This window comes from Falco punctatus (assembly GCF_963210335.1).
Source record: "Falco punctatus genome assembly, chromosome: 10".
Taxonomy (NCBI): domain Eukaryota; kingdom Metazoa; phylum Chordata; class Aves; order Falconiformes; family Falconidae; genus Falco; species Falco punctatus.
In genome coordinates, this window is record NC_137590.1 from 36,034,341 (window position 1) to 36,061,890 (window position 27,550).

The 27,550-nt window shown below is 43.8% G+C and overlaps 1 protein-coding gene across 6 annotated transcripts in view; it reads right to left on the reverse strand.

Annotated features, from left to right (window-relative positions):
* MOB2 (MOB kinase activator 2) overlaps window positions 1-27,550 on the reverse strand; it is a 79,278-nt gene that overhangs the window by 4,864 nt on the left and 46,864 nt on the right. For 5 of the 6 annotated variants that reach the window (XM_080405941.1, XM_080405940.1, XM_080405943.1 and 2 more), the window contains exons 2-3: window positions 7,093-7,253; window positions 5,800-5,893 (exon numbers count right to left, since the gene is read on the reverse strand). In XM_080405941.1, coding sequence (XP_080262067.1) covers window positions 5,800-5,893; window positions 7,093-7,253 — 255 coding nt within the window. Of the gene's footprint in view, window positions 1-5,799; window positions 5,894-7,092; window positions 7,254-7,922; window positions 8,100-27,550 lie in introns of those variants that run through there. The other variant, XM_080405939.1, reaches the window with a different exon arrangement.

Here is a 27,550-nt window from a genome sequence, read left to right on the forward strand (position 1 = left end):
CAGAGGGTAAAGGCTCCCCAAAACATCTGCGTTTACACTTGACTCTGCCACCGGGTGAATAATCTTGTTGGATCCAAAAGGAACAGGAGACATTAACATATTGCCCAGCTCCTCAAAAGCAGCCCTAACGCAGTCAGTTAGCCAGCATCTTCTTGAGTAACTGCAGCCATCCCCCACCTGACGGAGAATCTGAAGCTATGAAAGCACTGAAGGTTTGTTCCTGTTTTTTTATTTTTTTTTAAGTCATGACTAATTAAAGCACCTCTAACTGTTACCAGGAACTTGCTACTGCATTAGGCACACAGAAAGAAATGTTTTACAATGAAGGAATTTGGCAAATATATATATATATATTTTTTGTTGTTGTTGTCTCTGTCACACTTGAGGTGTCTTGAGTTCCAGCTCCCGAATGCTTCCTCCAAACACTCCAGGCGCAGTCCTGTATCATCATGGGATTGATAAGAAACCCATTGTATTGTCTTCCCAGAACACAGTGTAGGTGGTGCTTGCTGGCTGCCTTTGGAAGCAAGGTTGGAAGTGGTCTGAGCATCAGAACTTGGCTAGAAAGACACCTCATCCATCGCGTGAGCCCATGAAGCCAGGGTGCCGTTTTTTGCTTGCCTGTTCAGCTCCAACTCTGCTGCTGTCGGCTAATTATCTGTTATCTGACGTTCTTCACACAAATCACTAAACAAGCCTCACTGTAGCCCTAGTCAAAATATCCCTTCAGTGTGACATTTAGCCACCTTTGCATTTTTTTTTTTATTTGCATGGAAGATAAAGATTAAAGATAAATGTTTTTTATGTGCCCGACAGGACTAGACTGCATTGAACTGGAAGGATCTATACATGCTACTTGGAAAGTGAAGCTTTATGTATACTGACCAGCAGAACAATCCTGAGTCAACTAAAGAAAAGTATTAAGTAGCAACTGAAAAGTTTTCACATACAATGTGTTTTCATTGCCTGGAAAGATCCTTCAAGGACCTGAGGGCGGTGAGGTGAAGGCACTAATGGCACTGGTCATGCCCCAAGCTGTATGAAAAGAAGAGGAAGCTGCAGAAATGAGTAGAGTAATTCAGAATTGAAGAGAGGAAAAGCAACTGGAAACTAGTTCTGCAGACACTTAAGATTTAGAATTTTTCTTTCAGCTCATTTCCAGCATGTGGTGCTTGGTCATTGTGTCTGTTTACTGGAAAGAGCAGGACTGACTGCAAAAGGGCATAAAAAGGTGAGCAAGTGGAAGGAAACAGCAGGAGTCAAAAGTTCTTTGCAGAGTGATGTCAGGCACCAGAACTAGTGTTCGGGCCCTTGGGCGCAGACTGTGTCCTCCACCACCGCTCACCACCTTTACACGGTCCGCACAGACGGAACGACACGATGCCCCCCCATTGGTCTAGTCCTGCAGTAAGCTGCAGCAAGACAGCTCTAGGTAATCCAGACTTATCTGGGGTCTTAAGACAAAGCTTGTTGCCCAGAGCAGAAGCAGAGCGAACTGTCTGTTACCTCGGCAGCTCTCTCACGCCGCACACCTCCTCAACTGCAAGGCAGGAAGCACAGTTTAGCGTTGGCCTTTGGTGCAAAAATGAATCTGGATCGTTGGATTTTAGTCAAAGTTTGGCAACTGTAGAAGTTCAACCCAAGTGAATAAATCTGCTGCACCACCCCTCTGCATACCCTTTTTGCCTTTCCTTGAAAATCAGGCTAATTATGCAAAACTGGAATTTAAAATAAGAATCATTAAGAGTAAGAGGATAACTACAGGGACTGTGCTGCTGGTTAGCATCATGCATCTTCCCCGCGTTTCAAGTGCTTCAGTCTTCACAGGCCCTGGAGGAAGAGAGGAGCCCCTGACATGCCATGAGCATCTCCCACCCGCGCTGGAGTTATCTCCGTTGACAAGATTGGAAGCAGGCTGCGGCTCGGCGGGCACGGAAGCCTCACTGCATTCCACTGCTGGCACTAGGGCAGTACAGTCCCCTATTAGGCAATGGATGGGGAGCAGAAAGGACAAGAAGATGACACTGAAAGGCACCAGGAAGTGCTCACATTATACAGACTTTGATTATTTTATTTCCTATGTAAAAATTCTGGCAGATCTAAACTTTCCCCAGTAAGGAGAGCAGGAGGAATTTGCAGCTCCACTCCAAATCCCAGGGAGAAATGACCATGGGTTTAACAGAAAGAAGCCTATGACGCAAATAATAAAGTATAACGCATATGAAGTCACAATGCTGCATCTTAGCATATGTGCATATTTTTCCCATCTCCTCTAAAACATTCCAGGTTCGTGCTGATGACACAGAAGCCAAGGCAAAACAGACGTTACGCTGGTATATAAGAAGGGCTTCTGGAAGGAGGGAGAGGCAAACGCTGTGGAGATGATGTGGTCTGGAAAGGAAGGCGAGACAGTCCTGCTAGGAATACTAACAGACGAGTTATGAAGAAAGCAAGACAGCAAATGGTATCAAACGCAGTGGCATTTGATATCAAGTGGCAGTAACGTAGTGCTTGTCAGCAACTCGGAATGGCTTTGATGGTTTGATAGGGGCAAAGAAATGTTTAGATGGGGGTGGAGAAAGGAATACACAGATCAGGGAACATAAATATAAGAAAACGCAAAGCATGCAAGTTTTAATTAAGATTTCTAGAAGGAAAGAGACACTAAGGGCAAGGCAGACATGAGAAAGGAAAGTATAAGATTAGAAACCTTTCACTTTTATCTGTGGGCTGCCGGGAAGTTTGCATCCATCCTTGATTTCTGCCTCAGGAGTTTTATAATCTCAGCCCTGTGAACAGCACCTATGTAGGCTCTTAGTTACTCCGCTCCAGCACTTTGAGAAGTTTTACCCAAATGTCAGCTATAAAACCAGTTTACAGCTCACGGTGCTTTACAGCTATTTTGTGTAATAATAAACTATAAAAAGCATACTAAATCTAAATGGTAAATACTGTGTTAAAAATACAGAAACTGCTTTACAGTAAGTAATAAACATACTAATGAGCAAATTTAAGTCATTCCCAAAGCTACATTTGTGCCACTGTCATTAAATTTTGAGGATAACCGGCCATTCTGCTCTTTCTCTTGGTACTTTCCCACCTTACCAGCAAACGCTGCCATATGTTCTACAAGAAGACCAACTTTTGGTCAGATGTCTCTTAGTGAGCCAAAGCAGAAATCCCCTTCCTCGTTGTGTGCAGATGGCTGCGCCATCCCATGTATCTGACAAGAGGCCTGAAAGCTGCACCTGTCTGCAGTTCAGCAGTTGGCTGGAACTCCTCTGAGATGTTAAAACCTTACCTCAAATATGTAACTGCAACTGGTGTTTATTTTGCCAGCAAATACTCTATACTTAGGATTGAGTATCTGCTAGGTTAACTTGACAAGCAGCCTGTTCTCAGTAGTTACTTCAACACCTCAACCGTAAATACGAGTAACCTTCCTTGGGTATGACCAGAACGGTGTGATCCAAAACGCACCTTGGAGAACTGGGCAGGAAAACAAAAGACGGGAACAGAATGCAGACCTCTGTACTGAACTGCCTAAGAAATCCACACCGAAAAAAATGGCAAAGTGCACCCATATTCCAAGGTATGTAGTTATGTGACATTCTAATATAAGCAGATACTATTTTATTCCAAAGTAGCTGAACGAACAGATCACAGCCACAGAAGGTCAAATCGGGAGTGTCCATCAGGTTGATCAGCAACAGACCCTTAATGTTTAGGTGGAACTCTATATACTGGAGACAAAGCAAAGGCACAGTAAATTATACCAACTGGTGTTTCTCCAAGACAATAAGCATGTCCTTACCTTACTTCATTAGATAAGATTTTTTAAAAAGCAGGAGGGGGATGGAGAAGCGACAGGCAGCTTTGTCATAGTCATAACTATGAACAAACAAGCATCTTGGAGGGCAATTCTCTGCGTTCCATTTAGGCATATCTCTTCCAAAAGGGAAGAGCTAGGAAAGGTAGATTATAAAGATGAGGATTATCTAAAACTGTCGTTAAGAGATACTTGGAGAACAGAGTTACGAACAGGGCCTTGAAAGCTGAACCATACCGAGGTGTGTAGCTGGGGGATCTCACCTCGGTAGTTTTTTCATGGACACCGCACACTTGATAGAAGAATGCAACATGCAGCCTACAGTTTGCAAACCTGAATCACTCATTGCCCCCAAGTACAGGAAGATACTTCAGTTGTTACAATCTAGCTAAACACAAACCCTTTCAAGCGCTTCACCCAAGTGCAGACATGCTTCCTGTTACTCCCAAACAGCGCAGGTTTTCAGATTCCCAAAACAGAACAGGAACATTCTGCCATCAGTCCTCACCACCAAAAATCTAGACTACAGCTGGAGCTGCCTACAAGCACTTCCTTGCTTTATTCTGCAGCATGAAATGCTTACAGAGAACTCGTTTAAGACTCCCTAGCACAGAACAGAACGACACTAAGAGAGGTTCCCTGCCACCAACCTCCTTTTAGCCACTATTTCCCATCAGCCAAGTGGATAAACAGTTAAACTCGCTCCTTTGGACAAGCCAGTGCTTCATCAGGAATTTAAACATCAGAAAGCATGGGGAGCGAAAGTCAACAGAACGCTCATCTTACAGATCACTGTTTCTCATTTAGAGATCATTTAGAGACACGCAGTCTCCTCTTGATAAAATCTGGGTCCAGCAGATATTACTTGCTGTTCCAGCCTGTTTTCAAAGTCCCTAGCATGGCCTTTAATTCTCTATTGACAGTTATCTTTCCAACTTTTAAATGCAAAAGTATTCTCTGTACACTCTGCATTCTTCAGAGTGCTCTCAATGAAAGCCCCCGATAATAATTTCAAGTGTACAAGATCGCCCAGTACATTAAGCAAGGATTCCTTTCTAAGCACTACGTAATTATTGTCAGAGATACAATACAGAGCTCTGGTTCTGTTGCATACATTCCCTGGGATGTTTGTTTGATGTACTATAACATTAACTGCTCGGTCTTCTGTTTTAAAATCCATCTCAAGTAAATTAATCCCAGGAAATGCATGAAGAGGGAAGAAAAGGACAATCAACGCATGTGCTGGAGGAAAAAACCCACACAACTCAACAGGCTTATTCATACTGGACCAGATCTCATATTCCATCATGCTGGACTGTGCTAATCAAGAGCAGGAGTTTACGGGAACTTTTTCTTACATTCACCACGTACAGTAAAACTACAAAGCTTTCTTTCATAAGTGACAGCTAGTTCACGTCAAAAAAGTCTACTAAGTCCTACAGGGGGAAAGTGCCAAACCAAAACGGTTTCCTTACTCTTTGCAAAGCTGCCACTTGTGTCCTCTGTGCTCAAGGGGCCTGGGCAAGCCAGGGGCTCACGTCAGGCTAGAGGTTACCTGTCGGCAGCATGGTGCTCTGTCAGCATTCCAGCTACCAGAGGCACCCTCTGAGCTTCCCACAGTCAGTTTCTCTCCCTGGCCTTCTATGGCATCTCGGCACTGTTACCAGTAAGGACAGTTGTGCCTTGCTCTTCTTCCCCTCAAGCTACACACACGGTAATTTGCCTCTCTGATCGGACCTTGTAAAACCAGCTCACAGCACTCACAGGTTCTCACCCTTCCAACCCTCCACAAAATCAGATTTCCAGCACCCTGCACTGCTGAGGGGGAGCAGAGGCTGTACGAGCTGCCACGTTCTCGCCAAGTACAGATCTGCCGTAAAACACTGGCCCAGTGCCACCCAACGCAACATCCTCCCCCAGGCAACTCTGAAGACTTCATGGAAACCTTGTAATTGTAAATATTGACTTACGTATTGCACACTGCCATGGTCTGACACGACTCTCCTGTACAGAATTCTGAGATTGTACTATACTGTAAGTTGATGTGATGAAAGAAAGTTGTTGCTGAAAAATAAACACAAAAGAAAGAAAAATGAGAAGTAAAATACTTTTACACACTGGTTATCCTCCAGACAATTAGTTAAGCAGAGCAAGCGAAGTGACCTCAGAGTCTTGAGCTTCCATACAAATCTAAACATGATTTAGCTAAATGAGTCTAATGATGAACTGCAAAACAAAGAGGTACATGGAATGAAAGCTCTTGTTTTGATTTAAGATGAAAGCACCGTGATGCATCAGCTCTTATTACTCACTAAGCAGCAAGACTGGAAAGTGTCTCCGTCATCAGCCTCACCTTTACAGTATAACACTCTACTACAAGCTGAAGGCAAACAATTTGCTACATTTTTTTGAAGTCTGACTTAAAATGCACATTGGCTAGAAAACAGCATTAATAATTCTCACAACGTATCTCCTTTAAAAAAAGTAAGGGCATGAAAACTAGTACACTTCTACTTTTTAAAAACCTCCTGAGTTAATACAGCATCTTAATACTCCTCAGGGGGCACTCACTTTTTTCTTAATGAGTCCCTGTAAACTTTCCTAGCTTGCAGTTCAAAGTAGTTTCTTGCTTATCACATACTGTTGAAAATGTAAACAAGACTGGGTCATAGCTGCAGGGCTGGCAGGTGAAGCAGAAGCACAAGAAATGATTGTAAATCAGGACTGCCATGCACAGGCACAGCATTCAGTCACCGTAGTCAGTCACATCTCCAAGTTCCACTTGGCTACAGTTTAAATTCACACCAAAGCTTGAAAGGAGTGGGGAAAAGAAATCCAACCCAAATACTTCAAAATTTCTGGCTTTAGGCATAACCTGCTTTACATACAAATCTTAATGAACTCCCATTTTTACAATGCTTCTGGAAGATCAATAGCTTGCATCAGCAACGTGCTGAACCAGCCAGTTTACGGTCACAGGGCATCTGATGGTCCTCGAAAAAGCATCAAAACCTTCAATGCCCTCGTGGCACAGCGAGGCAGCGGGAGGACGAAATGCATCGAGGCTGCCATGCTGCTGAACACAGTTTGTACATAAGACAGCTTAATTACTATTCAAGGTATAATTACGTGCATTATGCAGCAAGCACAAATAGTCACAGAGTGTTTTTCTAAGTACTGAAAACAGTAACAAGGAACAGAGTGAATGAATGCCTTCTGGGGTGTGGACAGCAAGCTCCGAGCTGTACCACTACAATACTCACTGTTGCTGGCTAGCCACTCGTTGAGGTCTATTTCTCGTGGTAACATCACTAGCTCCTTAAATTCAAAGTCAGTAATTCTGGATTTTGTGTATTCTGGCTCTAGGTAAAGTTTCTTCTCTTCCGGTGCTGGCTTTTTACCATTTGGCTTTCCCTTGGACTTCCTGCAAGACATTAAAGAAAGAGAAGAAAGGTTACCTGTACTGTCGATGAACGGCTACAGAAACCTGAAAGAAGCTGGTTTAGCTAAACTCCTGCATTTGTGGTTACATTGCTTTCCTGCCTTCCCTCCCTTTCCCTTAATTATTTTTTTTTATTTAAAGCAAAAGATAGTTTCTTAAAAAGTGTATGTGAACTCAGTCAATTTTTTCAAGTAACACTGGAAATGTTGAATGGTATTAAGAAACTTGAGATGGAGCTGCTCCATCTCCACTGCCCCTTTGCCAGTTTGGCCAGCAAATTACTGGGAGAGTGACGGTCTCTCGTCACACCTGCGAACAGTCGTGACAGCGGAATGGTGCTGTGCCTAAGGAGCTCCGCACGCGAGCACACTAACCATCTCCTGCGTCATACCGTTAACTGGCACCTGCAAAACGGGGATCTGAGGGACAGCAGAAGTGGCCTGCTGCAAGGAGATAGCTCCCAGCTGGAAAAACGCTCCTTCCACCCAACGTACTGGCACCGCTCCTTCAAAGCTACGGCATCCCTCGCTACTCCAGCCCTCAGCGCTACGGCATCCCTCGCTACTCCAGCCCTACACTGTGGAAGCGAGCATCTGTGACTCCAGCTAGAAGCACTGATAACTACAAAAACTTTCTCAACTCCCAGGATACCTGAAAGAGAAAGATGTGAGTTCATTTTTTCCTGAAAATCCTTTAAAATCCAATGTATTATGAAATAACCTTCCATTTGGGTTTATAAAAGCAGACAAACCACGCTCCATAAAATGCACTTATCTCCACGGCATACTCTGCCTCTTCATCTCCCACTTCTAAAGTGTTTGTTGCAATCACTAGTTTTCCTCTCACACTGTTTTTAACATCCTCAAGCTAGAATCTCAACCCAACCCATATTCCTGGGCCAGGGGCTTGGTGAGGACTTCTGAGGAAGGACGGCGGGTCAGCACCTTGGTCTTTTCAGCTGTGTGGTTAAACAGTCGTACAGCCAAGTGTTACTGCAGTTTACAAAATCCACCTAATCGGAGACAGAAGATCTATTTAATGGTGAGGGACAAGCGCAGTAAGGCAATAATACAAGGTGGAGATGCCAGGATTTTTTAATGTGAGGCTTTCTTGGTTAAAAAGGTTTTAAGGACCTGTAAAACCAAGTCACGCCCACCTTTACAGATGACTGCATTGTTTGCTGTTGAAACTCCTCTAGATCCCATCCGAAGGAAACCAACCTCGTGTTGTGGCTCTTAACATACTTCACACAATTACCAACTTTGCCCCTGTCTGAGATAAACACAGTCTTGATTTTTGCCGTGAGGATGGGATACACGTCTTTCCTGGAATGGTGTTTAAAGTATCAGTGCCTTCCCCCAAAAAAGTATAATCGTTTCTCTCTTTATGGGCTCTTTATTGATCTGTTCATTAAACCCATCCTCAGAAGGACCCATCATCCACGTTGTCAGCACGGCACCAGGGACGGACCCAGATCTGCCTTCCGCAAGAAAGGAACACCGTAACGTGCCAGCACTGCCGCTGGTTACTGTCTTGAACTTGCACTGAGTTTTGTCACACTTCTCTCTAACCAGGAAGTTAACTCTATAACCAGTAAGACCAGAAGGACTTTAAGACTTCAGGAAGGCCACCGTCAAGGAAAAAATAAGGAAAACCTAGTGACAGCAGTACAATATACCTTTACATGCTCACAGTATATTTTCAAACCACAGATGCACAGAAAGCACTGTAGGAGGTCTCTGGCAGGGAAAAGACGGTCACACTTTCTTTCCGTATGTTAATCAGAAAGGTGGATTTCATGGTTGGAGAGAAAATGCCTGTGACATAGAACACGTTTTAAAGAATACGAATACAACACGAGAATAAACAAACCAGTACCCGCGAAGATGAATTCAGCGCACGGCTACTCCCCCACATTTCCTGCCATCTCCTTTTTCCACAGCAGCTCATCCAAGATTCGTCCCTTACGTTTATTTAATGAAGTAACCTGGATTAATTCTCATAGCAGCTCCACAACAAAATATTTTTATGACGTGCAGTCAGACGTTCCTCAGAGCAAGGCTCTGAATACAGAGGGGCTGCTCAGACCAACAGCTCCTGGTTATCAGCTAGTTATTCTTGTTTTCAAACCTGTACTTTGCTAGATCTCCTATGAACTTCACCATGGAAAAATCAGCTACAGATAAGAAAGAAAAGTCCGTGAGAGCAGGAACTGCAGGAGGGCCTTAAGTACATCTTTCACGGCTTCTTTAAATATCTTTAATTTATTCTGGGGTCTGAGACTTCGGATTTTCACAGAACTTGAGATGATATCCAAGGAAAATTTAATAGCATGAAACAACAGTCTCAATCAATAGTCTGTAACCTGATTTTATGGCAGATGAAGCAACATGTTTGACCTCTTCCTTTTGCAGGAATATGTTAAGACTTGTAACTACCTTCCCCTGACAAGTCAACAGTGTAAATCCAGTTAAAACTATGCACTTGGCCCTAAGCTAGTAAAAAATACTCCAGGCAACTGATTTGCTTAATTCCCAGCACAGGCTGCCTTACTCCTACACTGCTGAAACCAAGGCTGGCACGCTCCAGACAGCACCCTCATAACATTGTCTGTCAGAGGCCCAGCAGGTAAGATCTATTTAGAACACACTCTTTGGGGTTTTTTTCAGCTATTTAGGTTTAGTGGTTTTGGGGTTTGGTTGCAGTGGAGGGCAGGATTCAGGCATTCAAGGATAAGTGGATTTTTAAGAGAATTATAGTTTCAGTAACAATCACGCAGAAAACAACTCCAGAAGACTGGTTTGACAAACTACATGAAGCACAACTGGGGAGAAAAGCCACCAGTGAGAAGCAGTTTGGACAGAACAGAGTTTGTGTCTTCGCTTTACTTCCAGGATGCTCAAACCAAGGGCCCCAGGTTAGGGCTGTGCCACGTCAGCTAAGAGCAGTCTTCTGAGAGGAGGAGGAAGGGAGAGAGAGATGAAGAGGTCAAAGACAGTCTGTCCCAGAGCCAGGCTGTGCAGGGAAACCACAGAAGGAAGCCAGACACAGGAGGCTGAAACAAGCCTTCCACTGAACAGAAATGGGCAGTGTGTACCTCATTCTCACTTCAGCATCTTCTCCTCGTTTCAAGAAAAGAAACGGAAATTCAACACTAAATCTATTTGGCGAGTCTGCTAGTGCAAACGACTACACATGGTCCTTTTACAAAACCCAACCCCCCTCATTACCACCAAACCTCAGTTCTGTTAGATGAGTATATTCAGCCGCTTTGTGTCTTTCCAATAGACACAGTGTTTCCACAACTGCCTTGTCCTGGAACTGGAGCGCTTCAAGCAGAAGCTTCCTGAAGGATTCCATGCTCTGCCCCTTTCCAAAGCTTTGGCTTGGTTTAAAAACGGACCTGACTCATGGGTATCGTCACTGAACCTGCAAAGTGTCCATAATCACAGATATCAAAGGGTTCATTCACCCCCCTGAAACCTGAATGTCACATCACCATGTGCAACACAAACTTCTTTTTAATCTTCTGCAGCTACTGAGAGCTAAAAGCAAGGCCACGGAAATTGTTTCTGCCAGCAGATTTTCATGACCTGCATGCAGCGCAGTCGGGGCACTACATGGCCCAAATAGAGACTCCGAGTACAAACTAAAAAAAATTCCAGTCTTACAAACATCAAGTTTTGAACCAGACCACACATCTTCCCTCAATTAGGCGTAAGTTAGATTATAAAGTCAGACTTGCTCACATTAATTGAGTCACGCTCAGTCTAGGCTGTAGAATTGGGTTTAGTTCGGAAACCGTGTCAATACTAGTCGCTACTAAAGCATTTTCTTCACAAACTTGCAAAGCTGGAGCATACAGCAGTACAGAAAAAACAGCTTTATAAACACAACTGTGTGTGATTAAGAACAACAAATAATAGTTCCACGTTCTAGATAAATCAAAGCTCATACATTCACAATTACCAGAATTACGAGACAGCGTGAAGTTCAGGCGTTAGCTGCTTCGCTCTCCCCTACCTCCAAGCCCGCTACCGTTACAAAAACTTGTAAGAAACCACCATCCACGTGGAACCAACTCCAAATGTGCAAAGCGAAGCATCCATTATTCCCTTTGTTGCGAGCTGTTCACACTCAAGACGCCTTTCTTAATTTTTCATTTGAAGCACACAAACACGAAAAATTACGTGTAGCCATTTCTGAGCTGTCCCAGAACTCCCTTGTAAGCGAAGACTACAGCAACGCGCCTACAGCAGCACAGACAGCAGCTCCTTCAGCCTGCTTTGAGTGAAAGGAAAAGCCGCAACAGTGAGTTTTACTGTTCTATTCAGGAAACACTAAAATCCATCACCTCTAGACGATTATTTACTGAAGAACAACTAAATGTCATATAAGACCACAAAAAGGGCAGTACCTTTGAAAACACCGCTACAGGCACCCTAAAGCAAACCAAAGTCCTGATTCATGTTTACCCGTGTCTTTCTTAAAAAATACGAGAATTCTACTAAGCGTGTCTTAACACGTCCACGTTGGACCAACTGCACCTCCAAAGCAGCTGGGGGAATGGCTGTTACACAGCAGTTTGGTGAAGGTCTGTCAAAAGGTTAGCCCCAAACCTGTCTATCAGTGCTTAGCTACTAATTAAGGAAACAAAAGTCTTTAGGGAATCCAAGGAGACGGCACTCCGCAGTTTTTATTGACAGGCAAACCAGCATACAAACCAATTCTTTAGATAACTCCCAGGGTAGGTTTGTGTTTATTTAGTTTTAGGCACTCAATTGAATACGATGCTACAGGCAAGGCCACACCTGTGAGTAAGTTTCAGAGAAGGAAAAGCGATGGGAGATAGCAGGAGACAGGTCACTTGTCTGAAGTCTTAGAAGGAGGTTTGGTAAACTGGCTCCAGCCAAAGACACGACCGTCCTGAAGGCTTCTAGCAGGGAGCCGTACCCAGTCGCATGTTCAGCTGAGAAAACACAGGAGCTGGAGGTGTGCCTGAGTTTCACTGGAGAAAGAGCCATGTAAGACGCTCCACCAAACGACAGGCCCACTGGGCCATGGTATTTTTTTTCCTTGGTCTAACTGCTTTGTTACGATCAAATAAAACTGCCAATTTCCCAGCTTGTTTTCTTATCCCATCTCAGTTAATAAAGATCCTCCTCTAATCTCTCTCATTTCCTTCTTGATCTGATGCCCAGTAGTTTCTTGGTTTAAAAAACCCCACACTTTGGAGCATCTTCAAAGCACCATCCAGGTATTTAGTTTTAAAACCATTCAAGGAAAGTATTTTTCCCATTTCATAGCAGAGACTGACTGTAAGGTTCAAAGTTTGTTCATGGCACAAATACTAAAGACATGCTTAATTTTAAACTGATACCGTTTGCTTGGAAAGAAGCACACGTGAAGTAATCTGATTTAGCTAAAGACATATCCAAGACGCAATGCCCCCTGCGTGGACATTCTTCATGACCTGATGTAGTTCACATCACTTTGGAACTGCACCAGGCATCCATGGATCCACGGTTTTGGTCACGAGAATCTGATTTATTACACGCTTGATCACACAGAGGGAACACTAGTGATTCATTAAATGCCAAATGTCCCTAAACTGATCATGCAGTTTATCATCATCTCTATCAATTCAGGATTCCTTTCTTCTGGAGGGAACCAGCACAGCTATATTATTTTCTTGCTGCCTCCAGCAAGCTGCGCAGTTTCCTTACGCTGCAGCTGAAACTGCAACCAATTCAAGGACAAACAGTGATGCCTCAGTTACCATCTCCCAGCCTTCACACCCAACTAAATACCCTTGGGGTGAGCGGCTCTTTATTTTTTATATTTTAAATTCAAGTAATCAGTAGAGTTTCTTTTTAATGTGGCATACTAACATGGGTTTAGTACCAGATATAAGAGCAACTTTTATAAAGTTAAAGACTTTATTAAAAAAAACCTAGTGGTGAGCAGAGCTGCAGGCAAAACTCCAATCACTTTGTGTCCTCTGGATCAGGCACCGGTTTCAGGTTCCAGCCAAGTCTCAAACACACTGATTTCCATTTGAACATTGACAGAACAGGTCCAACAGGCCTTACGTGACAAATTTGTCTCCCTGTTTGCAAATCTCAAAACTCAGAAGTCATCTCAAGTCTGTGAGGACGAAAATCACCACGGATTATGAACCCTACAGGACAAAGATGCTTGTTTTATGATTAGTAATGTTTTATTTTTGTTAGTAACTGACCCTATTTCTTACCCAAGGTTAACTGGTACAATCCTAGCAATCCCCAGCAAACGTAGAAGGCAGCGTGTCTCCACTGCTGGCAATCCAGCTGTGAAGTGTTCAGCGTGTGCTGGTGAGAGCAAAAGGCCCACGGTTCCTAGCCATGCACGCACAAGTAGCACAAAACCTATTTTAAAAAAAGATCGAAGAATAAGATGCCCACAGAAGTGTTACTCAACGGTATTTAGAAAGTCACTTGAGGTTTTGGGGGTTATTGTCAAGTAACCTAGCTTGCGCCTTATAAATTGTATAGTTCACAACCCAGAAATTTTTGGGGGTTAGAATGGTATATTCCCAACCAAAACATTTATGTAGAACATTCACAGTCTCCAACAACGACACCATGTTCACCCTCACCTAGGTGCACCTCTACACCACCGAACTACCAGATATATCAAATTACCTTGGCCTTCGAATTTCATTCTGTAATTTTTTCCTTTCCTTTTGAAGTGTCGTGTTTTAAAATATCTTCCGCTGATGAAGTATTATAGAGTGAAGTACTCCTGCCAAAACCTACTTTCTCGGTAATAAGAGGATGGGGGTTAGCTTCTTAAAACACCAAACTAGGGAGGCAGTAAGCCAACATATTAACTGTGTCTTTTAGGCCAAGCCTTACGAGCGCTTTCATGTTTTTCTATTTTCTAGTGAATAAGGGTTTGTAATTCAAAATTAAAGGTATATGGGATATTTTTGGTTTAGCTTCTCTCTCCTTTGGCTATGGAGTCAGATGGGATGCGAGTGGAACGGGACATGGTAAGGTAAAAAAAAGTCAGTATGCAAGCTCCCTCCCTCCAATGTACTCCTTTTGCAGAGAAAATCCAGAGTTCAGCCATCACAGAAGGGTACAGCTCTGCAAGGAAAACCAGGTGAGCTGCTCAGTTACTTGTTACCTTTCTGGTTCTTCTGTGGCACCTTACTGGAAAGAAGTTCTCTGTTAACTTCTGGTTAGAAACGCTCAGCGTTAAGTATGGGAGCCCTGAACCCATTTACAGCAGGAAGGAAACAGCTGCATGAGCTAGAATTTGTGAGTCCTGGCGACAAACACCCACCAAGAACAACGAAGCAGCAGGTTATGCCAGTTTTTACAGGACAGGAACAAACTCCTGAAGGCTGTCTGGCTCCCTAGCCCAGCAGCCCACAGTTCTTCTCCCCAGTCAAGCAGAAGGACGGGAAGCTTAGAGGCGCTCGGCAGCTTTAAAACCACTTCTTGATAATTCAACATTTTTATTTGTATAGCATTCAAGAAAAGGTGAGTAACAAGCTTCACTTGAACATCAGCAGTTGCCCTTCCTTTGAGAAAAACCCAGAGATGATATCTGTGTTTCCCTCTTCCTTTAAAACCATACGAGATCAGTATCTGGAGATTTTTCTGCGATCCCATGTCCTGTCTGAACCCTGATCGCTGCTGTCTTCAGCTGAAAATGCCATGTAACAGCACACCCAGACCACAAATCCTGGATGTACATATACATGTTCAGGATTGGGAAAGAAAAAAGAACATCAGCATGGGAAGGGAAGCTGTGGAAGGTATTGGAAAGCAAGCCCAAATCCCAGCTGCGGCATACAGCCAGTACAACTGTTCATGGATTGCTGCGGTCAGACTGCTTCTGCAGGGCCCGGGGAAGGGAAGGAGACGAAGCTTTTTAAGACAGTCTCCGTTCTGATCTCCTCTTAAGCCAGGTCCCCAGTAGACCCCTCTGACCTCAGCTTCATTCCTCCTCTCTTGCCCTAGGTCAGCTCCAGGGCTCAGTTGCTGCACAGGTCTAAGGGGGCTGCGCCGCATAAAATATCTTTGGCAGCATTTCTGGCCCTGCTTCTTCATTTTTGTTCTGTTTTTAAAAGTTACTAATAGTTTATTTAAGAGAAGGAGGAAAGAAGAATGTACCCTACATGCCAGGGAAACTTTTTCTTCTGGATTCTCACAGTGGCTCTTTGCCTTAAAAGGGAATCTTTGCTTGGCCTCCGGATGCTCTGCTGTGAACAGTCAGTGCCAAGGCATGGCAGGCATGTTAAGGATGACAAGTGCCATAACATTATTTCATAATGCTGCTTCTTAACAGAAAGACCAAAACATTCTGTGGGGCCAAACTTGAGTTTCCAGCCGATGCTGCTGGCAAAGCAAAAAGGACCTGGGGCAACGGGCACATGCTACACCTGGGGTCCATCAGGCCTGTCTGCTCCCCAGCTCCCCACCCACCCGCTGGGGAAGGGGCTGGAGCACAAGTCCTGTGAGGAGCAATTGAGGGAACTGGGGGTGTTCAGCCTGGGGAGGAGGCGGCTCAGGGGAGACCCTGCAGGTCTCTGCTGCAGTGAGGAGGGGTCGGTCTCTTCTCCCAAGTAACAAGCCACAGGACAAGAGGAAATGGCTTGAAGTCACACCAGGGAAGGGTTAGATCGGATACCAGGAAAAAATTCATCATCAAAAGGGTGGTCAAGCATTGGAACAGGCTGCCCAGGGACGTGGTGGAGTCATACCTCATCACTGGAGGTATTTAGAAGCGTAGAAGTGGCACTTAAAGACATGGTTTAGTTGTTGACTTGGCAGTATTAGGTCTGCAGTTGGACCTGACGATCTGAAACTGTCTTTTCCAACCTACGTGACTATGATTCCACTTCTGTCCCTCCTCTCTTCCCTTGCTCCCCCAGCACCAGCTCAGTGTTTGCCAGCCTGTTTGCCCATAGTGGCCTGTCAGCTGCATATTAACTGCCTCCCAAATCACGGTGCTGAAAGTCCCAGGCATCTGCTGGCGGCCAGGTACCACTGCTGCTCCCTCTCTTCTGCTCAGGACCTTCCTTGCAGTGCAGCTCTGGGAAGAACGGCTACAGAGGCAAGGCCAGGCATGCGAACGGCTCAGTTAATGCTACAAGAATGTGCAGAGTGCATTCTTGTGGTAAAACACACTGGACTGGAGTTCCCTTTCTTCTCTGGGTGTACCTGCCAGAACTCCTCCCCAGACGGAGAGGAGGTGTCCAGCCTCTCCGGGTGCCTTTGGGGAGGGTCTTCTGACTACAACCCTTGCACTGGTCCAAGTTCCCCTCCAGTCAACACACTTGGGAAGGGCTGAGTGGGACAGAGCCCCAGGAACGCCAGGGAAACTATGTCAGATGGGAGACAGATTATTTCTAGGAGCCAGCAATTCAATTTAAAAGGAACCAATCACTACAGAGAATTACCTTACCCAAGCAAATACTCTGTTGTTTTTCGTTTTGAAATATTCTCTCTCACCTCTGTGCCAAAAAGCCCTAATATATCCAGACCAGGAGGTGCCAACACGAAGCCTCAGCAAGTTTGTTTTCCCGAGCGATCTACTACAGTCCAGATTTTGGCAATTTGGGGATTAGGCAAGAAAAAGGTCACAAATCTTCCCTGATGTTTATTTGCAAGAGCTCTTCGTGGAGCCAAATTAGGTCTGTGGTAAGAGAGATTCAGTAGGTCATAGATTAAAAGTGTTGCAACAATTAATTTATCCAGTGCTTAGAACAAACCATACAGCTGAACACTGCATCATAGATGCCCAAGTCCTGGGCCCGTGACAGGTGTGGGGGGGTGGTTCTTGGTCTGGTTTTGTTGTTTTTAACTCTCCCACTGTAGGCAAACTCTGGCTGGCTGACAAAGCAAGCCAAAAACTGAGCAGAAAGGTGGCAAATCCCAGCTTCAGGTGTCTCCTAGTGTATTCTCCCCTGCCTGCAATGCCTCCTTCCCTAGAACCGTACTCTCCGAGCAGACGCTGGCGCTGGGCACCAAGGCACGGGAGAGGCCATGCCACGCCAACTCTCCAGGGCATCTCTGCCCAGCCATTCCTGAGTTCATCAGCTGAGAACACAGGCTGGAGTTCTGCGTTCTGGGGTTTGTCTTGTTAACAAGCGGCTTGTTTTAGTCCCCAGGCACACATCCAAACCCATCACGCCCATACACAATACCTGTATCCTTGCCTCCCCCTTAAGGAAAAATGTCATTTGTATTCTAGCCACACAAATGCTTCCTCTTCATCCTCCATTGGTGAATGTACTCCCACACTGCAGCCAGACAGCAGGAACGAGCTGCATTTCACCCGGGCACGGATATCTGTATATGGAAACATTGGTATCTGAACTGGCTCTCTAGGGACCTTCTGAAGTCAGAGAGAAATAGTTCTTTCTCTATAATGGAAAACATTTCAGCGCAAGGTAGAGATCTACAGCATACCTTAAATTTCTTAATTAAAACACACAGGCAAAGGGGAAAAGTGGCTCTCAACTGAGAGCAGACAATGGCAGAGATAGCGAGCCTGCTTCTGTTACAGATGCTGCAAGCCTCAGTGGGGACATCTCCCACCATGCAGAGCCACAGGAACAAGTGATCCGCACCAAGAATTGAAAGCAAGTAAGTTCTGGGGTGGCTGTTAACACCTTTTACACTTTGGGAAAGGCAAATATAGGCCTGTCGGGTTTATTACTGCAATAGCCAGAAGAGTATTTTTTCAACACATGATCTTGAAATTCCAGAGGCCAGAAAAACTTCTTGCAAACAGCAAGGAAAAACTAAAAAGAGTATGATTGACGCATTAAAAAAAAAATCTGTATCTCTCTTTTAAGATTTTTAGACTCTGCAAACAAAGAAAACATAAGTGTACCGTAGTAAAAACAGAAGCTTCTTAATTAACATATCTATTTCCCTGTGTTTTCAGACATGTCTATTAACTGAGGCAGTGATTTATTATCCTGTAATCTTATACTGGAACGCACTTAAATAAAGTGATTTTAACTTCTGTGTCATGATGAAATTCAAGTTCTGGCAGCAGCCGCTCCTCCTGGTTCCGCTGAGGCAGCCCTGTCCCTGTCTGGAAGAGCCCAGGCAGCAGCTCTGGTACACCAGTGTGGGGAGGGTGGGCACCACCACAGCACACAAACCCCTGCAGACGCTGTTATCTTCCAACCCTGACGAAATGTGTAGAGCTGGCAGATTGCAAAGCTATCTTTTTATTTCTAAACTGAGCAAATTTGATTTGGAAACCTCACGGCCTCGTAAATGTGGGATTTCACAACCCAGCTTGCACAGAGTTGCTTTTCAGGATAGAACTGCGCTTTAATTGCTGGGAATTATCTCACCCTGGCAACCCGGCCTCGGCAGCCTTCTTGCTATATGGCCCAAGATACACAAACAAACCGTCTGCTCCGCTCGGAGTACCAGGGCGCAGACAGATTTTTCTTTGTAAGAGTGGTTTAGTTTCCTCACTGCCTTTTTTGCCTTACAAGCTCTCTCTGTAAAACAAAAAAATTCCTCTAACAATACTAACTAGTTGTAAGTACTACTGTAGCCTCGAGAAAACCCGCAATAAAGTATGTCAGATATGCAGGCCAAGCTCACCGCCTTACCCGCGTACTATGTTTTGGAAGACAGGTACATACCATCTGATGTGCTTGTTATCTGAATTTTACAATTCTCAACTTCTGAAAGTCTATAAAAACGTTTACAAATACATTTATAATTATACTGTGCAGTCTGGACAAAGGCAATACGGACTGCATGACGTTCCCCAAAGAGTTAATGAGAATACTCACTCCGAGAGTCTGTGCTCTCAATAGATAAATATTTTTCAACATGGTGCAACATGCCAGCTTGCAGCTGAGCTCAGTCCTAGTTGTTGTCTCTCTCCTCGGCTCCCCAGAGGTGAGGAACACTAAAGGACTGTCTTTTGCACTTCCCGCAGGACCAGGCAAATTGCAACTATTTAGGCACAAAAAGTGTCTTGCGTTGGAAGGATAAGTTAGTTATTTTTGTTTGGCATTGCTACTACAGTTCTGCCTACCGTACGATTACATATAGGTGATGTTTTCAAAGGTGGGACTTCAACAGCTGAATCCTTCACGTAAACACTGTCTGGTTTACACCTAAAAAAATGTGGTTTAATAGGACAGAAGAGTGCTAGAGCACACCACAACTGAGAGCATATGTAAGAACCGGTAACAAAATAGCTACTTCAAACAGCTTAGCTTTTTTGTAGGAGCTTCAGTAAACTCAAATAAGTTATATAGCATGGGAAAAAACTAAGCTGTTTTCACTATATTCATAAGCAATTCCACATGCCTGCACCTGTAAACTCACTTTTGAAGCAGTTGTACTAGCGCACACATGTGCATCTTGTTGCAGTGAGACACACAGCTGTGAGGAATTAATTACCTACCCAGTCATTAGTTATTGAACAGGTTGGGCAAAGAAATACCAGTGTGAAGAAGCAGCCCCGCCTGAAATTTTCATCCACTGTATCAAGCTCCACAAACTCATCTCTTGCACTTTATGAACTGCAGCATTTTAATTGGGAACGATATTTATTTACTAGAAATGACCATGGGTCGAGGTCAGTTCTCTCTCAACAGCAGCTCTGAATATCAAAAAAGGATTTTGTTTTCTTTCGCTGACATTTTGGCTTTAATGTAAACCAAAGTTAGTTCAGGGAAATCCCCCCTCTCCCGGCATGCCTTCGATCAGATCCTGTGATGCAAGTACCTTTTGGTGTTAATATGAACCATCTTGTTAAACTAAAAACCTGAAACCCATAGTTAGAAAGCATAATTTGTGTCTCCTCGCAGAGCAAGAAAGAGTTGATGGTAAAAGGAATCAAAGCATTATCTTAATTACGTAACTTTCATTAAAAATCATATGTACAAAACATTCACTACTCTAACCACGTAGCTTAAAAATTAACTTTGTGGCAGAACGATGCAGTGCGCTCTGTTCGGTTTTGTCATCAGTATCACACAGCTGTTTCAGTATTTCCTACAAAATCATGCATTAAAGTTTTGCTTTCTTTACAACAGAGGAAGAAAAATCTATTTAAGATACAAACTCTATGGAATAATGGGCCAAAGTAAAGAATATTTGAATCACTGGTTGAAAAAAATAGTAGGGTGAATTACAGCTTAATTACTGGTACAGTTAAATCAGCCACTGTTAATTAGCTTGTTAGACAGCAGTGAATCCCAACCCTAATTTATAACTTTTCAGGATACACCAAGGGAGACCAGAAAGCTTAAGCAGAAGCACCTTTACAGATGCATACTGATCCATTAGCAAACAGAAGAAACCAAAACCACAGATATATTCAAACTTGCAGCGTTACCTCCAAGGGCTTGCTGGAACACAAATTCATTCCTTCTAATGAAATGCTGAAAGCAAGGCCAAGAAACGGGCTAAGGAAAACTAGTAATTTTCAAAAATAAATATTAAAATCAGATGCACAGTTGCATACTGAATTTGTTTGATTCCCTTGGCTGCAGGTGCACATGACAAGTGGTATCTTCAACTGTTCGTGTGGACTTGCAATTAATCAGTTCATACAAGCAGAGACCAACATCTAAGATTCCTCCCCCGGACGCCAGGTGAAGGGATGCTTTCACACGAGCTTCTGCAGCCCGACATCGTGCCTCAGAACACCGGGTGGTTGTGACCTGCCGCTACTGCTCCTCAAAGCCAGCCAGCATTGCTCGCCGGAGAAGCCCCGTTTCAACTCCTGGCAGTGACCCACAGTCCGTACTGGTTCTGCAGAGACGAAACCGTGCTGCTCACGCGTAGCTGCACTAGTAGCTTCACTGTGAAGAAACGAAAGATGGTCCCTAACCAGTGAAGAAGTCGCTGGGAGTAGCTCACTATCCCTGTTGGGTGATCCACTTCTCAATATTGAAGTCTCTACTTCAAAGATCAATGGGAATCCTCCTCAAAAAGCTTAACTGAAATCACTTAGTAGTCGAGCTAACTAATCTGCTAAGTTAGTTGTGTGGATTTAAAACGTGATGTATTTGAACGATGTATCTGGACATGAAAGAATGCTTTATATGCTGAAAAACAACAGAAAAATCAGTATTTCAGCTGAAACAATACAGTTTCTGTCTCACACAGATGATGGTCTGAAGACCTCAGCTTTACCTTTTCCCTGCACAAGTTTGGTCTGAAGAAATGAGTCACATCAAAACTGAGGACTTTGTAGAACGAAGAATCAGCAAAACCTCATTTATCAGTTTCCTTTCCCCTGCCGTGCCAAAGGCAGCCTGCTGATTGTCAGCACTTACCCCTGTAAGGTTTTGGTGTTCTGAATCTGGGAGTTGTGGTCACATTGGACTGAAAAGCAGATCTGGGCAAGTGTCTGGAGTGCGAGTGGAGTTACCAAGGTGCACCTCACGTCAATTCTCCTAGCGTTTGAATTTTTCTAAGTCAACATGAAGCCGCCCAAACCTTTCTTCATTAACTCCATGTACTTTGTATGGTATGCCGGGATAATTTTTTATCCTGATATTAAGCTGTCCTAAGAGTTTAAAGGTTCTGTCACTACCTGCCTTTCTGAGGACAGCTGCACTCACTGCTGATGCTTCCTTTTTTAAAAATAAAAGGAATTACGCAGGCTTCCACAATGTTCCTTTCACCTGGGGAGCATCTGCTACCCGCAGTTCCTGCTGTCTGAGCAAAAGCCTTTCTGAACTTATTTTAGGATCAGACAAATTAACTTGGAAAATTAACAGAGCAGCATTTTCTGACAAGCTCAACCAGCCTAGCTCCAGTGTTAATGGACTCCATTAACTCCAAAAGTGGGGTATTTTTCTTCAGAAAGCTGGAAGAAAGGGTTAATCCGTGCATCCCATGCTCTTCTCTTTCCAGAGACCACGTGCTGGCAGCTCTTAAAAGAAAAGCAACATCTCATCTTCTTTAACAGCAATTTGCTAAAGTCTTAGTTAAGATTCTGTGAGCCCCACAGCATCAGGGATTAAGAAAAAGGATTAGAAAACACTCCTCAACAAAAGAACACTTCTATCAAACTCTGCTTTGGTGTAGTCAGAGAAAGATGTATGATAGGGGAATGGATCAATTTTGTCTTAGCCATCTTAGAGACAGAGCAACTGGTGGGAGACCACATTCCTAACACCACACCTCTTCAGCAAAGGTCCTCAGAATAGTAACAGGAAAGCTCTTCTACAGAGGATTATTCTTTTTCCTCTTAGAAACTTATTTAGTAAAGAACTTGGCGTGCACAGACAGCTTGGGATACAGATACTTTCTCCATAAAGAGCAGCACCAGAAACATGGGCTATTACAACCCAGGTGGCAAAGAGACAAACCAGGAATTGCAGTCTGTGCCAGAAGGATGAATGTTGCACGCTCATACTTTGCGCAGATGAAAACAGCTGCATACCAAGGAAACTAGATAAAAGGAAGGTGAATAATTTTGCAAGTTTCAGATTACAGTCAAATATATTCTTAAAGTGTCCAGGAGGAATCTTCAGAAAAAAAGAAACATACTTTTGCCCCTAAAACAGAGGGAGATGCTGTTAAACCTCAGGCAGGTGCCCTTCCTATACTAGCTCTGGAGATACCTTACAGGGTTATTTCAACACACAGAAAAATTGTAGCAGTCCTCTCCCTCTGGCTATTGCTTCACAGGATGTAGAACATGTAACCAAAATACAGCTCAATGTTGTAAATCCCTCTGAAGACAGACACAGACTTCTTCATTAACTTAATACAACGTACGCTGCTCACCAACTTTCATAGATGCACCAGGGTCACGACACTCCTGCAGCAAACACGAGGGAACAGACAGACTACTATCCCAAAGACACGGGGGACGCCCAGACCACCGGACCAGCAGGGAGAGCCGCTTCTCCGGAGGGCATGTCCCAGTCGCATGGGTCCACACCAAGCTGGCAATGCCACACACGCCTGCCGTCAGCGCAACCTGCTCTGTCCCGAGGACAGGACATTTGTGTCAAAGAACCAGCTCCACAAGCACACCTGTGCTTTCATACACACAGAAGAGCTACCAGAAAGCCCCTCTGGCCCGGTCACACCTTGCCAAAGCACAAGACGTTACTGCCCCATAGCATCATTGGTCCTTCTGGTCCTTCCCCAGTAGCCGGGTGCTGAAAGGCTCTCACTGAACAAGGAATTGGCTCCCACTACGGAAATATTCACCAAGAGGCAGCACGACAATCAGTGATGTCAGTTGCCCTGACCCATGAACATTTTTTAACTATTTTGGTACATGGAAAGTTGTGGGAGGAAGAAAGAAAAAGAACAGGATAAGAATAGCTGGCATGGTTCTGAAGAGCATTTTGCCCGTAAGCCCCTTCCGTGCACACTGCCCTCCCCCCCCTTCTGCCTGTCCCTGGGCTTCTGCATTAACCAGATTAGCTAATGATAACAAGGCTCTTCCTAATTACTTTCTAATACTGCAGAATGGACTAAATAATTGAAAAATGTTTCTACCTAAATTAGGATATAACAAGATTGATTTTTTTTAAATATTTGCTTTAGTCCTGTCAATACACACAAGCATCACAGACAGCAGCTATCTTCAGCAACGAGAGTCAAGGCAGCGGAGAAGAGGCAGCCACATCAAACACACCCCGCTTCCACCCACCTACATCCTGTTTCATGAACACGTTTAAGACTACTTCGCATGATCACTTAAAAAAATAGAATCTAATGTCAAAATTAACCTGGTTTCTTTCTGATCTTGCTATGAATTATCTGAGAAATAGGTAAGGAATTTGATTTTTCAAAAATTTGTACGTGCTGGATGTAAAAATGCATAGCACCATCCAAGATGCCAACACAAACCTGCTCATTTATCTGACTGAAGCAATCTTTATCACACTATCACTGAAGACATTACTACACTCTTGAAAAGCACCTGTAAAAATTCCACTTTGTTAGTAATGCCAATGGCACACCTACCCAAAAGGAGTGGGATGGCTTGTTTCAAGTTTTGGCTGGTATCCAAGTCAATCCTTGCACATTGCTGCAAGAAGGGAACTCTTTGGAGGCAGAGGAGTTCCAGGTTACCTATTCCCACACTCACCCTGGACTATGCATACATATAAACCGCAGCGTACTTTATCAGAAGTCACCACACAATGGCATCGCAACTCTGTAGCTGGCATCATTCCTCGTTCCTGACACCGTATCAGAGATTATTAGTCAGCTGTCCCAGAGGGACTCGGTTTCACTGGAGACTGAAAAGCAAACACACTGACTACACAAAGCTGCATGAGGGATTTCCGAAAGTCACCTGCGCAGGACCTGAAGCGCCACGACGCAGCAAACGTGCTGCAGTTCAGAGCTGCAGGTGAGCACCTGAACCGGGACTCAGGCACTGGCACCAGCAGCGAACACTGTGTCCTCAACTCACCAGCACGCAGCTCTGAGTAATGCTGACGGCCAGCTCGGTTATCCGCTGGGACCAAAGAGGGGAGCTGCCCTGTGTACCCGCGTCTTCCACTCGCGCTGCTTGAGGCCGGTAAAAAGCACACCTCTGCAAGGAACCTAACAGGAGTCAGCTGCTTCACAAAAGACTTGAACAGTTAATATTGAAAAGTAGAATAGTATTTCAAGTTTTTACATTGGGTTTTTTTTTCCCCTTCTACCTCTCCAGAGCCACCAACTTGTAGAAAAACAAAAACAATAAAAACCAGAAAAAAACTGCATCCATTTTGGTTTTTTCCCCTCCCTAACCATGGGCTAAATAATTACACAATTCATTACAGGAGAGGAGAAAAATGAGATTAACATATTTCAAAAACATCTGAAGTGAAACGAAAGCCCTAATTAAACACTATGCTAAGGAATATACATAACTTCATCTCAGCAGTGCCATGATTAATTTTAAAGGCGAGATGACACTTTTCTAATGGTATTTTAATTTTTTTAATCATTACAAGTGTATAGTCTTGGTCCCATCCCTGAAGTGTTAAACACAGTTTACTAACCCATATGATGAAAGATACAAGCATCTCCAGAGTTCTTCACAGCTGAATCACTAATACTTTGAAAGAGTAATAAACCTAACAGTAGCTTTCATAAAAAATTAATTAGAAAGGCTGAGAGCACATCTGTTGCTTTTGTTACATTTTTCCCTCCTTTCTGGTTCAGCTGTCTTTCCCCACGCTCTTTTAAACTCAACTCAGGTTCTCAGAGTTGCTTCTTCTTGTGAAGCCTTTTCACTTGCTCACACTTTCCTCCTGGTTTCCTCCCGCTTACTGATTTTTGCTTTGGCAGCTGTTATTACTAGTGTGACACAGACACTATTTGGCACCCAGCAGCTAGAAGGACTTGGACCTACTAATGAAAACAACATGCATGTGAAAAGCTTCGAGAGAGTGAGTTATGAGCACACACAACTCACGTAAATAATGTAAAAGTTTGCTGTGGAGGAAAGACATACTGATTAAGTACATACTGGAACAACTGAGCTTTATAATTCACGCCCAGGAGAGAGACAGAAACCGAGGGCACTTTAGGGAGAAGACGGACACTCAATCCCTTGTCCATTGTGAATGTCTACAAGTCCTTGGCAGCCTGTGGAGGGCTGGGAGGGAACGGTGGTGACGACAGTTCCCAGTCATGCCTGAGAAAAAAAGTCTAAAATGCAGTGGGCTTTTCATAACGCCAGGCTACGCACAAGAAAGATATCCTTTGATCTCAACCCCGAGCCATGTGTAGGGCTGGTCAGGAGAAGGAAAATTACTTCAAAGTTTAGTATCAATTCCCCCGAAGTTTAATATCCCTTCATCTTCTGTACAGACCACAGAAGACTCCATCAGCAGTGTTTCAGGTGGCCAGGCTCGACAGTGGTATTCGATACGCTTTGCCCTACACTCACTCCGAAGTAGATGGCAAACCATTACAGTAACATGGGCTTCATCTCATTTAACTTCACACGACTACAACATAAGCACTAACGAGCGAGCTGGTCACTCTCTCAGGCTGGTGTTACCCCTCAGCATTCAACCAAATCTTTAAGCCCCCTGCTCTTCTCTACCAACAATGAAGCAGACAAAGCTCTGCTGTTGGAAGTCTGTATGTTCAAAGAAATCGCACCACAGCTGTCACCAATAAGCCACCATTTTTTGCCTAAACAAGGTCTCACATGGTTTCTTCTTTCACAGTCACCAGGCTTACAGTTTCTGAAGCACTAACACAGAGTTTCTGCAATGAGGAAACTCCGACTGGACTTAGTATTTACCAAGGCTCCTATAATCATAGAATGATTAAATACTAGTCCTAGCTACTACATGTGCTGTTATGCTGCCTGAGCTCTTTGCAGAATAGGATAAGCTTATGTTTTCTAGAACAAAAACTTAAACAAAGCAAAATGAAGCAACAGACATAAGGTCAGATAAGGCATCTGATGTATATTCAAGAAGAGAAATAAGAGAACCGGTCTGGCATCTAAAGTAAGTTTTTGACTTCACATTTCTAACTGGGTGCAAAAGGAGATAACCTAGAATGAAAAGACACATTAAAGAAACCCCCTCCTAGAAAATAGTAGTCACTCCCTTCCAATAACAGATTAGCAAAATAAAGTTATGCCATTAATTCCAAAGCCCAAAATATTTCATGTACGATAACTTTTTCCTGCTTTCACAACAGTCTTATAGCATATGTAGAAAATAAACCTCGGGGGGGAAAAAGTAAATAACATTATGCACAGTTTCTGCATGTAATCCAGTTGGAGGAGAAAGAACAGCGTTAACTTATACTTTTTAAAAAAACGTGTACCAAGCAAATCATAAAAATGTATGTTTTGCTGCTAAGTCACAGGAAGTTACCTATGCTTTAAAATAAACTGCCATAGATGCTGAACAAAAGGTTTGGCAATTCTTCCCCACCGAGGCACCCATCTATTTACATCTGGGAGTGCTGCCAACAGAACAGCTACCAAAAACTTCAAAAGGTTCGCAGCATGAATAGCAAGCCGCTGGCCAAAGGATTTTATGATATGACCAGCTGTGTAACACCATATTGAATTAGAGACACACCACCCCCCAAAAATGCAAAGAAGGGCCGTTAGACTTGTTAAAAAGCTGAAGAATCCTGAACTCCTCAAACTAATGTTTTCCACAGGAAATTTTTTTTTTTTTTTTTGGGGGGGGGGGGGGGGCGGGGAATTAAAAAAAACCCAAAAGTACTGCAACACAGCACTTTCTAAGAGCAACTCTAGGCAGCTCTCGGCAAGCCCCCTGGGCTGAT